The sequence below is a fragment of the Uloborus diversus genome, chromosome 4 (genome assembly GCF_026930045.1).
Source record: "Uloborus diversus isolate 005 chromosome 4, Udiv.v.3.1, whole genome shotgun sequence".
In the NCBI taxonomy this organism is placed as follows: domain Eukaryota; kingdom Metazoa; phylum Arthropoda; class Arachnida; order Araneae; family Uloboridae; genus Uloborus; species Uloborus diversus.
Window position 1 is genome coordinate 79,022,902 of NC_072734.1, and position 17,382 is coordinate 79,040,283.

The following is a 17,382-nucleotide window of genomic DNA, read 5'->3' on the forward strand; positions in this document are numbered from 1 at the left end:
TTTTGAAAGGTATATCATCTTACATTTAACAGTCTTGATTTCTTAAGTGTATAAAAAGAAAAGAATGATATACTGAGATAAAAGCAAAAAGAAAAATAAATCAATAAAATAATTAGTGTTATAAAAATAACTGCTTTTCGTCCTATCCTCTATTGTTTATTATTTTCCCGTTATGTACTGTGTAAATTTAATGAATATTTCAGCACATATTAGCAACCTTGTATTTTATTGCACTATTTAATTCAGTGCCAAAAAACTAATAAAGCGAAGTGATTTTCGAATGCAAGCTGAACAGCAAAAACAACATTAAAATCCCGAGAGCAAAATGGGGAAAAAAGCGCTATTACAACGTAGCAAAAAGCTACTCCGTTCGTTATCTGCGGCATGCGCGTTAAGGAGTTTCGGGCTGATCATCGAATGGGTTATACACACAATGAAGAAATTAAATTTCAAAGCGATTATAAAGTACAAAGACTAATCAATTGCTTTCAAGAAAAAAAGTATTGTGAAGCAAAAGTACTTCACTCAAATGTAATGCAGATATTAATAGATTTTGAAATACATGAAAAAAAATGAAAGATTTTGAGGATACAGAATCAAGTGGAAGACCAATATTTAAACTTGCTTTGTTATATATGCATATGGTTGATACTATGCTACTTTTTGTACGGTCTGTTAGGTCAGGAAATTGGGAATTACACATTTCTTCATTGGAAGCTTTCGTTCCCTATTTCTTCGCTTTGGATTTACAAATTATGCAAGTATGATATCAGGGTACCTGATTGATATGAAGCGTCTTAAAAATAAGCATCCAAATCTTTGGAATGAATTTATGGAAGGAAATTGGGTTGTTAAAAAGTCTTCTGTACCATTTTGTGCTTTAGGGTCATATAAAGCTTTCGAGCAAGAGAAGAATAGGAGAATGAACGTAATTGGTGATATAGTAAATATAACTCAAAAAAAAAAAACAATTAAGGGCGATTTTTTTTTTTTTTTTTTTTTTTTTTTTTTTTTTTTTGACCTCTCTAGAGCTGGCAAGGCTTTCTGATAAAACTAAATCAATGATTGGATTAAATGAAATGTTAAAGAGTAAACATCATGATTTGGCAGGTTCAAGAGGAAAGCTTTCCAAAATATTTTTTAACTGCTATTGGTAACTAAAAAAGTTCATAAAATCTGAATCGAAAATCACAAATAACGAAAGAAAAAAAAAGAAAAAAAAACTTATTCTATATGGGCAATTTGTTTTTAAATTTGAAAAGTAATCGCATTAAAATATTAAATATGTAATACAAGTTGAAAAAAAAATCATAAATAGGCCTCAAAAATGTGTTAATACCGAGAATTTTCATCAATATCTAGTGCAGCCGCCATCTTGGATTAATGACGTCACACAGGCCGTCTGACACGAATTCAAACAAAACACCCGGTGAGGCATAGTTATATAGGCCATAAGGAATGTATTAGAATTGGTCTCATAATTTCCTCACGAAATTTCCCACGGAGTGGCTTTTACCTTAAGTAAGCAACTGGACTAGTATATCAAATATTAGAAATTTAAGCTGTATACCAGCAAACAGTAATTATTTCGATCACATTCCAAGATATTTTTTATTTATTGGGGTAAACTGCTTTGATTAACTGAAACTGGTAATCTCTTTTTTAACAGCAGCTCAACGCAAGGTTTCCAAGAGAAAAAGTCAGATTCCAAAAGTTAATTTCAATCTCCCTTCCCTTACACTCGCTCATACTCGAAATAACTTCGAGATATGAGGTAAAAACGAACACTGTGTTCCAAAATTGAATATTTACAAATTATTTTTCTTTTAATAAATTAAATACCTAACATATTTTCTTCCATATTACATTTGTCTAAAAAACCTAACCCTAGGAGTTGATTATATTTTGCTTGAACACCACTGCATAAAGGCGCTCAAAAGACATTTGTACGACGGCGCCGATCAGACTTGGCGCGGCCCTGGTCAAAATGGTTAGTGGTTTGATTTTAGAGACTTCAGAATCAAAAAACTAAGTTGGAATGGGGAGCAGGGTTTAAGGAGAAGAATTCGAAAGGGTACTATCTATTGGGATTATAGTAGAAACGGAAATAGAGTGGCTAATAAGAGAAAATATTTTAACAGTTGGGATTCAAATAATCGCGCAGCATTAAATGAAAGTAAGATGGGCTTACTTAAGGTTTTTTATACAAATGCTCGTAGTATTAGGAACAAGATGGAAGAATTGAAAAGCATAATAATAGACGAGAGGTTTTATATTATTGGAGTTACCGAGACATGGGTTACCGAAAATGATGATGATTTATTATCTATTGCTGGGTATAATTTGTTTAGACAAGATAGAGTAGGTAAAAGGGGTGGTGGGGTTTTATTTTACATCAGAGACACTTTAACTTGCAATGAATTGGTAATTAATAATAAACCTAATGAGATTAATATGATTTGGCTGGAGTTGATGAGCAATAAGAAAAAACTACGTTTAGGGAACATTTATAGGCCACCCAACTTAAGCCAGGGTCAAAATGAACAGATGTTTAGTATTAGTGACATTTCAAGCAAGGGGTCAGTCATCATAATGGGAGATTTTAATTTTCCAGGAATCGATTGGAATAATTTTTACCATAGTAATAGCAGAGAAGAGGAATTTTTGAAAGTAATTGGTGACTGTTTCTTAGATCAAATTGTAACTCGGGGTACTCAACAGGATGTGATTTTGGATCTAGTTTTCTGCAACATTGAAGGTTCTGCTCAGGGGTTATGTGTAGGGGAACACATTGGAGATACTGACCACAACAGTATTAGGTTTGGGATTAAATTTGATATGCACAAAGTAGAGAATTTTAGGTTTGTGCCGAATTTCAGAAATACTGATTTTGTGGCACTTAGGCAGAGTTTGAAAGCAGTTTTTTTCTTCTGGATTGGACAATAGCGATGTGAATCTTCAGTGGGCAGAGTTTAAGGAAAATCTACCGAAAACGTTTGGGGATCATGTTCCCTTTAGGAGAATGGGTGTCAACACAAAAATGTAGCCGATGTGGTTCTCCAGGGAAACTAAAGACGCTCTAAATTACATGCAAGCTGCTTTTCATAGGTTTAAAGAAACTGGTCACTGTGCAGATAGGCTCCAATATTATAGGCAAAGCGTAAATTCAAGTATTTGGTACGGATTCAGAAAAGAGAGTTGGAGCAAAGACTGGCAGATAACATAAACAGGAATCCCAAGAGGTCTTTTGCATACGCTAATTCGGGGAAAGTTCGAAATAGTCATATTGGGCCATTGGTAGATGAGCACGGAATTTTAATTCAGGACGATAGTGATATTGCTAATCTTCTTAATAACTTTTTTTCGAGTGTTTTTAACGATAACTGTATCTCAACAGTTGACACCAACAAGACACAAGCTATAGTACAGCTTGAGGACTTTGTATTTTCCAGGGATGATGTTTCACTTCATTTGAAAAAAATTAAAGAGACTAAGACTCCGGTACCAGATAATATTTATCCAAAAATTTTAGTTGAATGTGCAGAGGAATTAGCAGATGTAATTGTAAATATTTTCAATGCTTCTTATAACTCGGGGACAATGCCAGAGGACTGGAAGCTGGCTAACATTACACCGCTCTTCAAGAAAGGGTCTAAAAAGGGAGTGTGGGAAATTATAGAGCTGTTAGTCTAACTTCGGTGGTTTGCAAAATTTTTGAAACATTGATAAAAATTAAGATAGTAAATTTTTTAGAGACTAATAATCTATTGACTAGTTTTCAGTACGGTTTCAGGAAAGGTAAATCTTGTGCAACTAATTTATTACATTTCTATGACAAAGTTACCATGGCTTTGACAATAAGAAGCCTGTAGATGTTGTTTACATTGATTTTCAAAAAAGCTTTCGACAAGGTAGCGCATGTTGCTCTACTTAGCAAATTAGCTGATATAGGAATAGGAGGGAAAACTTTCATTTGAGTAAAAAACTGGCTGACCGGAAGGAAACAAAGGCTAGTTGTAAGGGGGAATTATTCTGATTGGAGTGAGGTTTCAAGCGAGGTTCCTCAAGGATCAGTATTAGGGCCTGTTTTGTTCATTGTTTTTATGAACGATATTCATAAAAAAATTTCTGTGAACATGAATTGTTTTGCTGATGATATCAAAGTTATGGGGAGTGTAGAAAATGAAGAGGAAGCAAATCAGCTGCAAGAGGATCTAGATCATATTACGGAGTGGGCTGATAAATGGGGTATGGCTGTTAATGTTGGGAAATGCCAAGTGCTACATTTAGGGCATGGAAATAAGTGTACAAGTTATTATTTCCAAGGTTCAGTCATTAGTCAGGCAGAAAAAGTTACTGATCTGAGCGTCTTAATAAGTTTAGGATTTAAAGTTCAGCCAACAGTGCAGCATAGCACTTATTTATTTAAATAAACTTATCCTCAATTTTTTTTTTTTTTTTTTTTTTTTTTTTTTTGCAATTTGGTTTTAATGTTATTAAATTGCGAAATATTTACACTGAAATTAGGATTGGCACAATATTGCATTTTATTTTTTTGTTATTTCATGGTTTTTTCAAATAGTCGTCAAAAGACTATCGTTCTCCTATTGCTGGCATAGTAGAGGTTGTTCAGTCATCTGCTCCATTAATGGTGACTGGGGACGTCAAATATGATCGTAGTCACAAAGTCCTCCAAGTAAAACGATACCTCTGGGGGTACTGGACCAGGGATTACTCTGCTTCTGTTCTGGATCAAAAAATTAGAGCTGTCTTTCCTCTTCTGGGTCTCACCCAACTGGTTAAAACAAAAGCAGTGGTAGATACGGGGGACCCTGGAGTGTGAAGTGTGAAGTTCATCTGCTCCATTAATAGTGACTGGGGACGTCAAATATGCTCGTGGTCACAAAGTCCTCCAAGTGAAACGCTACCTCTGGGGGATGCTGAACCAGGAATATTGCTCTGCTCCTGGTCTAGATCAAAAATTCAGAGCTGTCTTCAGGGTCCTATCCAACTGGTTAAACCACAAACATTGTTAGGTACTTAGGACCCTGGAGTGAAAAGTGAAAAGTTCATCTACTCGCGTTACACTGTGCTCATCATTGATTAAAATTGTTATAAGTATCACACAAACTACCATCGATAACTAATTAAAAAACAATATGACTTTTTAAAAGCATAGCTTTGTACGGATTTATATGAAAACGCGTACCATTTTTTTTTTTTTTTAAGCGTACGTAGCTTTACACGAAAAAAAAATCAGGGAGAGAAATGTCTACAAGAAGTTATTACATTCGGAAGAAAGGGGATCGAAGAAAAGACCAAACTATGTATGATGTAGTGGAAATAATCAAACTTTTGAAGTAACTAGAATTGTGTGAATATTAAAATGGAATTAAACAAAATAAAAACTTTTAATTGAATGTGCATTATAATTTTGATTCACTTCCGTATTAACATTCTTGTTACATTATTAGTTTCAGTTACTTTAAACACGTTTCATTACAACTGTCAGTTCTGTGAACATTTAAGAACATACACGAAGTCACATGTGTGCTAGACTTACAACGTGGTAAACTATGCATTATCTCAAAAAAAAAAAAAAAAAAAAAAAATTCCAATAAAGGATTACTTTTCTAAGTTACGTTTTGATTCAATAATAATTTTCCTGTATACAAATATTTTGCCGTTATTCGTCTAAGCTTTACCATAATTCAAGCAGGAAGACTTCTACAATAATATCATATCAATTATTTTCTAGCGTTGTTTATCATACCTCGACCTTGAAACATCGCACCTGTTTTTAATACATTCAACCTTGACATATGATTCATAAGTAAACATCTGATTGTTTTAGCTAAGATTTTCTAGAATTATATTACCCGTGAGGAATAATCACATTGAACAGCATAGCTCATTTATGTTTTATTTTCTTTTATTTTCGGACACTTTATGTTAGAAACGTATCACAAGGCTACACTTCTTATTTCGACGAAGAAATCACGCAGCATTTGAAATAGCCTGTGCACTACTGTGCTATGCAGAACATAGAATTCAGTTTCGAATTTTAAGCAGTAGTACTATTTAAAACTAGAATTTAGTTGAAGAAAAGGGGCAGTAAATAATGAAGTCAAAATCCAGGAGGTATCAGTTTTTAATATTTTCTTGCATAATCCTGTCAATTAGAGTAACGACACCAGTAACAGATGTGCTTAAGACATCGCTCTCGGGTTAACTCATTTATCTGAGCCTTCTATTTCTATTTCTATTCAAGAGTCACAACTGACTTCAACTGTATTTTATGTCGAGGTCTGCATACTAGTGCCTTGCCTCCATTATTTTATATACCGATAGATGGCAGCACCATCACCGGATCGAACAATTAATGAGAATTTAGAACTAGTCCAAGAGCTAATAGCTACCTGGTACTAGCACCCCCAGAGGTATCGTTTCACTTGGAGGACATTGAGACCACGAGCATATTTAACGTCGCCCAGTTATCTGAGCCTTTTAATGTATTTTTCTCTCATGCTACTACATTTCATCTAACGTTTGGCTGCTTTTGGATCCTCTGCATTACACTGGTGTGCAAAAATTAAGGACGAAGTCGAAAAATTAGCATATCAGCTGAACGAAGAGGCAGAGCGGACAGAAAGACCAATCAGGAGATGAAGTAAGGTGATGTACGGTAGCACATGCGCAGATATGCAATCAGACGTAATGGGGGAGTGTCTGAGTAGTATAAAGCATGTTGTCGGTGTAAGATCAGTATTTCTGGCAAAGAGATTGCACGCCGTATAGCAGTTAAAATCACACCGAGTTGCTGCCTCAGCGAGAAATGGCGAATAATCAATCTGTTAGACGACATCTGGATGCTTTTACCCGAGGTCGAATCATAGAGAAGTTGGAGGAAGGCCGCAGTGTGGCAAGTGTGGCTGCAGAGTTTGGAATTGCTCACAGCATCGTTTCACGACTTTGGAGACAATTTCAAACTACAGGAACAGCTATCCGGGGGGTCAGTAGTGGTCGTCCACAAGGAACCTCACCCGCCGATGACCGGTATATTGTCTTACAGGCCAGAAGAAACAGGCGGCAGACAGCGGGAGAAATCGCTAGACACACGACACAGGCGAATGGACGACCGATATCGCGTATCGCGTTTTACCGTGGCCAGAAGACTGCACGGTGGTGGTCTGTTTGCACGACGCCCTATACGGTGTGTATCTCTAACGCCTGCCCATCGGAGAAGGCGTTCTCTGTGGTGCCGAGAACACCGGAATTGGAGAGACAACGAATGGTCACGAGTACTCTTTACAGATGAGAGCAGATTCAGTCTGAGTAGCGATTCTCATCGCATACTCATCTGGAGAGAGCGGGGAAGCTGCAATCATCACTCGAACATCATTGAAAGGGGCAGGTATGGAGATCGCGGTGTTCTCGTTTGGGGAGGCATCATGCTTGGTAGTCGTACAGACCTTCACATCTTCGACGCAGGTTCAGTCAACGGGACCCGTTATTGTAACGAGATTCTTCTTCCATATGTACATCTTTTTAGAGGCGCTATGGGTCCGCAGTTCCTTTTCATGGACGACAATGCACCATGTCAACGCACAGTAGCTGCCGAACAGCTCTTAGAGAGTGAGGATATTGAACGTATGGATTGGCCGGCACGATCTCCGGATCTCAATCCCATCGAGCATGTATGGGATTTTCTAGGCAGACGCTTGGCAGCTCGTACCTTACCACCAGTAACGATTCGGGAGCTTCGATTGGCGCTGCAAGACGAATGGGCAGCAATGCCTCAACAACTCATTGACACCCTCATTCTCAGCATGGGCAGACGCTGTGAAACCTGCCTAGCAGTCGGGGGAGATCATATCCCCTACTAAAGACCGGATGTTTCTTGCTGGACACGCATCACAGGGATGTTCGACCTTCAGTCGCATTGCGCTCCATGCTACTTTTTCAATAAAGCTTCTTTTTATCCCTCTGATTTCTCTTTTAGTAAGTGTTGCTTACATTACACATGTCCTTACGTATTGGGGATCTTACGGTATTAAATGTGTTGATTTGGAAAGCTTTTGTGCAAAGTTATATTGAAAAAACCGTCTCGTCCTTAATTTTTGCACACCAGTGTAGTTACTTCTATTTTTATTTGCTCAATTTCGAAAAAAGGTCCGACCCCCCAGTAACAGACATAGATAAATCTTTTGATATCCAGTAACAGATAGGATGAGGAAAGGATGAGTAATGGACAAAATTCCCTTTTCCTCTTCAAAATGTGAAAAAGTTATTTATTTTTAGAACTAAAGCCTTATTAAATTTAAATGAACATGAAACATGAGTTGACCTCGTGACGGCTGTTCATAACCTTCCACCACTGCCTTATAAATACAAACTGACTCATGAAATTCTCTCTGATAACACTAGATGGTTGCACCGTATTCATGGGCCACAACAACATCAGTTTTCCCGCCTAAAATTCTTATTATTTAAATCCAAACTTGTAACTGTCTGTTACTGGTGCCGTTCCCTGTATACTCACAATTATGTTTCGGTTTAAGAAACATATTGCTTAATGATGAGTTCAATACTAGAGATAGTTATTTCAGAGGTGCTTATACCTAGAGGGGTCATCAAAATCTTTGATGTATTAAAATTTTTATATTTTGTGTACTTGCTGACTCGAGACGTGTTCCGAAGCCTGCGTGGCTCTTTTTAGGATATGCTGCTCTCACCCACTGACGAAGAAGCAGCGTCTTTGTGTTGATAATCTTATGCTTATGTATGTCTTTTAGATTTTTGCATACCCATGTATTTTCATTTGTCACCTTTTTTTTTTTGAATTTTCATATATATATATATATACAACAATTGGGAAATCAAATTTAATAAGTATTCGGTCTCATTTGTTTCATTCACACAGTGAGTATGTTTCTAAAAAGAAATCTTGATTTACCAATTTGACATCTTGATAAATATGTACATTTTAATATTACGCAGGCCATCCCAGGCACCGTCCAGCACCCCGTCCTCTCCTCAGAACACTCGCCGTTCCCTTGCCTACACTTCACCGACGCCGGGTCGCCGTTGCCACCACGCTTCTGCCTCGCCGCCCTCGACCCTGCGTTCCATACCGCCACCACCGCCGCCCGGCAGCGATGATTCCTCCACTTCCAGCCTGCAAGACACTCTGGAGCGGAAGGCCAATTCCAAAGTAACAAATGTAATCGTCGCAATTGCTTTTTGCTCTTAATGAAGTTAGTTTTTATAATAATAATGACAATAATAATAAGTAACGAGGATTTTTTTTTTTTTTTTTTTTTTGAATTAAAAAACAGAGTAATCTTTACAAATAAAATTTTTACTTTTGATCAATAAGTGGCAGTTTAAGAGCATTTGTTTTCGTTTTATTTCCAATGCTGACATTTGGTAAAAATATCGGATTTCAAATAAATAAATATTGAGAAGAATAAATGGATAATTAAAGGTAATAAAAGATAACTAAACTGCCAATTTTAAGCGAGAAAACAGGTTCTATAACTTTTTTTCATTAAAGTAAAGGAGATTAAAGAGCAGTTTTTCGGATTTATTTCCTTTGCTTACATTTCGTAAAAGTAACGCTTTCGAAAAATAAATGAATGAACGTTCAGGGACTAAGAATAAATTTAAATTTTGCGGTTTAGAATTCTCTTTCATGTTGTTATCCATGTTAATGATGCCGCTGACCGACTCGACGTGAAAGATAGTTACCTCTCCAATCCCTCATCATCAGTTTTAAGTCTCAGATGTTCATTCCATGTTTTTGGAGAAAGTAAAATCAACCTGGAGGATTCCTCCTGAACACAACTGGTACGCGGCTGAGTATCCTGGATTGCCTTTGCAGAACACCCGCTCAAAACTTGAACTACCTTAACTAGGCTAAGGTCTGGCCACATTAGATAGAAGTCTTCAACGGTCTTTTCTGCTTGCTCTTGCTGGGGTATTGCCTCTCCCTTTCATACTATCTCTTGCATCGGGGCCTCCATGGGGCAACTGTCGGATGAGAGTGGGTAAGTGTTTGACCTTTTAGTGCGACAGAGGCGTAGCTAGACCCGACTTTCGGCGGGGGGTTTCTTCTTTATATATATTTATATATATATATATATATATATATATATATATATATATATATATATATATATTTGTGTGTGTGTGTAAATTTTTTTAGTATTAAAAAAATAAGCGGGAGTTGAATCTTATATACTTTGGAATGGGGTGCCCCAATTCCGATACTTGTGTCAAACAAAACAAAAGCAAAAATTTTTTTATTTTTCAATGTTATGGAAAATTCAACTTTTTTTTTCTTTTCCCTCCATTTAATTTAAAGTGAAATTTTCTAGCAACGTCTTGTCAAAACCAGTCTAGCCAAATCAGGGGAAAATCAAATATCTGATGAGCGTGTTCCGTTCATTTCAGTGTGACTGCTTAATTTAGAGGCTAACACACATCTACAAAAGCTGACATCCCTGAAAGCTAATAGATACTTCCATTTCCGCCTGTAAACTGGATGTTTAACATTCAATCTCATCGGTGGTGGTGGTCAGACTATAAAGATATTATATTTATAAAGATATATCTATAAAGATATTTATTTTTTAATTCATTAGCTGCTTTAGAATTTACATAAATATCTATTTGAGAGAGCAACAGCAATTTTCGGGGATTATAAATAGAAGTCTTTTTTATTTTCTATTTTTTCATCCGAACCAAGCTAATAGAAATAATCTAGATTCATCTCGTTTTTAAACATTTTATTCATGTAATGCTATGCAGTTTTTCTTTTGAATTAAAATAAAATTACCTTCAGAAGGGTCCGATGGGACTAACGCAGCTTTGCAGACTGTACTTCGTTTTCTTCAGACGACGTTAACTTTCTCTTTTTAGAGCAATCCTTTTCGTCATTTTAATTTTTTTTTCTTTGAGTTGAAAAAAGCTTGTTATTGGTCTTGTTCGTTTCATGATGCAACAACTTTCACTTAGAATGCACTACTATAAACAGACTGTAGGTTTCCAAAAGAATACGCAGTAAATACTGGCTGAAGAATCAATGTGAATGCAATGGATACTCTGGTTAGCAAAGATAATTTTGACTATGACCTATGACACACACAAGACCAGATCAACAAAAACCTCTATCGTCTCGAATTCCGATTACGCTATCATTTTCGGATTCGAAGCCCAATGATCTTTAAAGCAGCAAACAAAAACATTTTCTTCAACTCAGAGACAGACGAATTGTCTTCAAGAGCTGAGGAGGTGCGTTCCACGAATAGACTTTCCAGGAAGATTAACCAAAGCACAGTCGTTTCGCGCACTTTTTTGGAAGAAGAGTTAAGGGGTGAAATTCACAGGTTTGGCATGTTAAGATGAACATTAAAGTTCATGGTTAAAGGTCATTCAAGTTAAAAGCCATTTCGCTCTGTTATCTGGATTAGTACTGTTCTTTGGTTGCTCTTTCTTAAAATTGTGATTCCTTAGAAAACCGAAATGATAGGAGTGAAAAGAAAGTATAAGTTTTTTTTCAAGTGATGAAAAAAGGAAAATCGTAGACTACTGGCCAAATTAGATTTGCTGCAATTGCTCACCTCAAGAGGATAAATAATGATTCCAAAAAAAAAAAAAAAAAAAAAAATCAGGGACCAAAAAGCAATAAAAGACTTTTCTTGAAAAAGATATGCTTAATGTTTCTTTTACTGTCAAAATGATTCCTTAAACTCGCAATAAAGCACTTAATAATGTAATAATAGAATAAATACCTAACAAAACTAATAAAGAGGAATTTTAATCAAGAGCCCATATTGTCTTTAGTATCGATTTCAAATTTTCACCATCATTTTTCAAATTTCTATAAAAAGTTTCTTAAAGCCTCCGTAATTCAAAACCTCTTTATCTCGATTTTTTTAATGTGAAATTCGAAATATATAGATTCGATTGTGTGCAATATTCCCACTGCGCGGCTCATAAAATTAAACATATTTAACAATTTGCAGAATCTATGACAAAGAAAGGCTGCCTATACGTGGATTTAACAAACAATCTCATTTCTAAAGCGAAGTGTCAAATTTCACTCAATTATCAAAAAAGTGTCGCAGCAGAGGGAGGCGTCTTTATACTTGAGGGTCACTCATGGAGCAGATTTTCAATGGCATTGGGGGGGGGGGGGGAGCGAAGTGAATTTTTGACCTTTGTTACGCAGAAAAAAAGTCGTAGTGATTTTTTTTCTTTTCTTCTTTTTTTCTTACTCTTCCCTCTTCTTTTTCTCTTTTTTTTTTTTTTTGAGACTAACGTTTCGGGGGGGGGATTTTGTCCCCCAACCCCCCCCCCCCCCTTAGCTACGCCCCTGTAGTGCGACATGATCTCTTAGACTTGGTCTACGGGGTCTGGACCAAGGGGATCAGCAACACACACACACGGTTTAGAATTTAATAGGAACTTACTAAATTGAACGTACGTGCCATAATCAAGTACAACTTCTTCATATTTATAGGACTCTATGGAACGCAAGACTTCCTTGAAAAATCGGCGTAACAGCGCAGGTAATAGTTCCTCCGAGGAGGAAGAAGATGTTTCAGAGAATGAAAGCAACAACAGGAGAGCTTCCAGGAGAAGGATTGTCAGGAGGGAACTTGTTCTAAGAGACACGGTACCTTCTTCTTGGCGATACTCTCCTGGAATCCCTAGAAAGGAATATCCGCATCAGGTAGCTTTCGGCTCCGGCCAACAGAGAAAACTGAGTGAGATTAATTCCCGGCTGCCATCTCTCACTCCAAGGTCAGAGCTTAAGCCGGCGCCTAAGGTTAGTTCTGATCAATCAGCTATTTTATTTTTCTATGTTGTAATCGTCTTTCTGATGTTCTGTTGGTTTGTTATTTTACATTTCTTTTTCGTATTTTACATCACAAAACAATTAAACTTTAAAATTTTTGAGTTGATGTCTATTTTTCATCTAGTTTCTTAAGTATTTTCAACTTATAAATTATTGATTCTAGTTATGGATAGTACAATAATACCAGTTAAACAGAAGGGTTTTGCGTATTCACTGACCGAATTTAAGAATCTATCATAAATCTATTAAGAATCAATAATTCTATCTATTGATTTGAAGAATATCTTCAAATCAATATGAAAAATTTAGAATTAAAAGTATCCTGATATCCACAGTCCTTTAGAAGCAACAGACATCAGCAAATCGTCGTTTGATTTTTAAAAACTTTAATAATGTATTGTTTCAAACTTTAGACAGCAAGAAAACATGGTAAATTAAGATCTGAAACGTACATCAATTTTTATTTTCCCCTGTGAAATGTATTTCAAGTAGAGAATGCTAGAACTTTAGCATAGTATCAGCATTACCGTTAAATTGATTTTAAGCATTGGATTTAAGCAAAAGTAGTAATTTGAACTGTTGTTGTAAATATATTTCAAAAAGAAATACGTACGCAAGTCCTTTATAAAGTCAAAAATTATGCCAAAAGAATTTTCTTGTCATATTGCCGTACTAAAAATCAAAACCTCCTGAAATGTCTGAAATATATTTGAGCTCTCAATAGTCATGAAGCAATGAAGTACAGGCGTCCCTCGAATGACACGGTACTTCTACAACTCTGTTGAGATATTACACGGTACAAAACTTTATTTCATAACTACACGGTTTTGGTATAACACGAATTTTAAAAGAAGGAATTTAATTTTTGTTCAATATATACTGTTGTTGTTGTATGCCAGCGATGCTGGCAATTTGGGGTGCGCTGCTTCACTTTTCCAACTGTACCGTAATTTGATGTGAATTCCGACTTCTACAGTACACACATGCCATAAGGACCCGTTTATAGGGCAGGCAACCATTTACAGCATAACAACACATTCACACAAAGAAAGGACAAGGACAGGAGAGAGAAAGTACGTCCATGCCCGAGCCGGGATTCGAACCCGGACCTTCCTGTCACAGTCAGACTTCACTGACCACTAGACAAGGCAGGCGGCAGTATACTGTTAAAAAATATATAATAACAACTGTAATAAGTTTTTACTTTGTTTTTAGGAAACTTTTACGAAAAATTGCCTGTCTTGGGCTCAAAAGTTTGATTTCCTGTATAACTTTTAACTTTTAAGTACATACTTGATTTTCCTCATCAGTGTTCTAAAAGCAAAAAGGTGAACATTATTTTGTTTCCAATGCATTGTAAGAAAATAAAATTTGCAACTCTAATAAACTATAGGGGCGCTGCAGCCAATGTCTAATGGCGGATGAAAAAGGTAAAACAAACAGATGCCGTAACTTATACCTTGCTTTGAAGCTTAATGAATGACAGTAATTTTTTCATCGTGTTTGTGGAAAATTTTCTTTTCTATTCCTCTGAAATTACATTACACCATAAACTGTCTAAAGCTTGTAATTTTCCTCAAAGAAAACACGCGGAACGGAATGTTTTACCTTTTTCTTTAGTATTGTTAATCACCGCAAGGTAGCGTATTCGAGCTCTGGAATTGCGAATTAGCATTAAACATACGCTAAATGTGGCAAACGATAAATAAAAAATGTAGTCGAAACAAAATATGAAATAAAATAAATAGAATGATTCTATTTATTTTCTTTTAAATTTCTGTTGTTGTTGCGCAGACGAACTTTATTGCTACAAAAGCTCAGTTTTTTTCCCCCTTATGGAATGCGTTTTGTTCTTAGTACAGAATAGAGGTGCGACATCGATGGCAAAACATCGATGTTTCAAAACATCGATGTTAGAAATTAAAACATCGATGGTATTGATACATCGACCAAAAAACATCGATGTTTCCAAACATCGATGTTTTGAAACATCGATCTTTTTATCAATGTATAACATACATTTTTGAATATACTACAGTAATTTGAGCAATACAAAAGAATACGTATCCGACGAATATATTGAAAATACTGAACCTCAAATCATGTATATAATTTACTAAGAATAATTTCGCAACATCTTGGTATTATAGTAGGGCAAAAATTGATAATAAGACAAGCACCGATTAATACAACTAGTTATAGTAATAAGGAAATATTTTCAAACTGAATGAAACTAAACGTAAATTTACATCAAAAAAGAATCTAAGAAAAATGTATCATGGCACTTACCATCAGTTGTATGATGAAAAAAAGTTGTGCTAATTAGTTTTAAAATACAAAATTAATTTGAACAATTATTTTTAAGAGCAAGAAATATGTGTTGTACTGTTAGTTAATAATTAAACACAAATTGTAAGTAATCGAGGGACGACTTGTTGGGGGAAGTCGATAAGTAACCCCGAATATTGGTGTTGACAGTTGGAGAAAAAGTTTGTTTACTTTGTCCCCCAGAATCGCATTTCTCTTTTCGCAGACTATCCCACCAGTCAGAGAAACATCTTTTTCCGATGGAACAGAAATTGCCATCACTATCAAATACTTTAAAGAAACTTTTACCAACTCTCTCTTACCAGTTATAATTTTCACCCTAGTAACGCATAGGATATCCCTTTAGTTTAAGAACTGGGGCCTTGAAATAGACTGCAAGTTCTGGCACCAGGCTACCATTGTTAGGTTCTTCCAATAGCTTTGATCCTTTCCTCACTCTCTAGTTAATCTTTTATTATCTTGTAGTGATCTTCCCAAAAATCATCCTCTACACAGAAATATTGATCTAATAAAATGGGTGCAAAAAATGATTTTTTTTTTTTTTTTTGGCAACTCTATAAGAAAACTTAATTACCTAGCGAGAAAATTGGAGCAAATTTTATGATAATTTTCAATTAAAATGCAAAAACATCAGCATCGAAAAAAAACATCAAAACCAAAACATTGAAAAAAAACATCCACATCGATGTCGCACCCATAGTATAGAAAGAAAAAGCGGATAATGTTTTTTCTTGTTGTGCAGACGTTTTAATTTGAGGTATGTAAAATAAATTTTATATTTTATAACAACTCTTACTTTCAGATTAGTGGGTCTTTGTATGTTCTGGTTACCAGTTTTCGTTTGTATGTTCTATTGAGCAGAAATTTCAGCTATTATAAAATTTGCACCTTAGAATTTAATTTCGATATAACACGGTACACATTCCTTGATTTACATTATTTCAAGGTTTCGTATAACACGTTTTCGATATAACACGGAACATGGTTTCGATATAACACGGTACACATTGACATGATTTATGATATGTTCATGATTGATTAGGTAAAAAAATGAGTAAAAAAAAATTATAAAAAAAGTCTCGTATAACACGGTTTCGATACTACAAGGAACGAATTAAACGTGTTATACGAGGGACGCCTGTATTTTTGTATCTTTTCTTATTTAAGCGTTTCCTTTTCCTTTTATTTGGTTATATATTTAAGGCAGTTGTAAAGCAATCTAATGTGTTTTTCAATGTGTATAATGTGTTGATTCTCAAATTCAGGTTGGCAAAGTATCTCCTCGCCCACACTATCAACAAAACTGGAATGACCATCGCTCGCAGAGTTCCGAGGACTTATTCCAGGCACCCGCTTCAGGACCAGTCCACCCCCAGAAAAATCTCGTATTCCACTCCCGAGGGCCCTCGCCAGTGAACATAAAAGGCCGCAACTACGCTGAAAAGATGTCCCTCATGGACGGTTCCAGCTTCCGCAGAAACGACCCCAAACGCCACTCTTCCCCTAGAATAAACCTAAGGACTGAAAAGACAAGGTTGTCACCTCCGAAACTACCTCCGGTGAATTCAACAAGGCGAACTGCAGTGCAGAATGGCAATCCGCCTGCCAGACGCATGTTCTGGTCTCCAGAAAGACAGCAAAAGCCAATGCTGGTGACACGCAAGAATTCCGAGCCCTGTCCAGAGGTGTCCTCACCAGTTCTGGAGAAACTTTTGCAGCATAGCGAACTGTGCTCTGATAAGAATTTTCTAATGAAAATAGAACAGCTCATAGCTGAATTTCAACAAAGTACTAAGATGGACGATTTGGAGAATTTTGGTCAGGTACCTTATTCTTCTTTGCCATTGAATGGGAAAGACACTGATGATTTGAAACCTGCCACATTTCCGAGAAGATCTCCTGTGGAAAATAACAATGGGAAATCGCCCTCAAAAATACCATTACCTACGTGGTATCCCAAGTGCCACAATTAACTAACTTGCATCTAAGTGTATCGTGCCACTCTGAACTGACTTGAAATAGGCGATTCGTATAAGCAATCTGGAAATTGCTAAAAGATTGGGAAGTTATTTCTCTTGTTATTTTATTAAAATGCGCCGCTATTTTTTTTTTTTTTTTATATATATATATATAAGTGCAGAAGTGTATATGCTTCTAGTACCAACTGAATTTCATCTAAAGAAATCGCG

General features: G+C 36.0%; 1 protein-coding gene across 1 annotated transcript in view; it reads left to right on the forward strand.

Annotated features, from left to right (window-relative positions):
- The window catches only part of LOC129220233 (GAS2-like protein 1), a 106,295-nt gene extending 89,129 nt beyond the window's left edge, over window positions 1–17,166 (forward strand). Inside the window, exons 6-8 of the mRNA XM_054854598.1 lie at window positions 9,001–9,223; window positions 12,527–12,835; window positions 16,459–17,166. Of these exons, the coding sequence (XP_054710573.1) occupies window positions 9,001–9,223; window positions 12,527–12,835; window positions 16,459–17,166 (1,240 nt within the window). The remainder of the gene's footprint in view (window positions 1–9,000; window positions 9,224–12,526; window positions 12,836–16,458) is intronic.
- The last annotated feature ends 216 nt before the right edge of the window (window positions 17,167–17,382 follow it).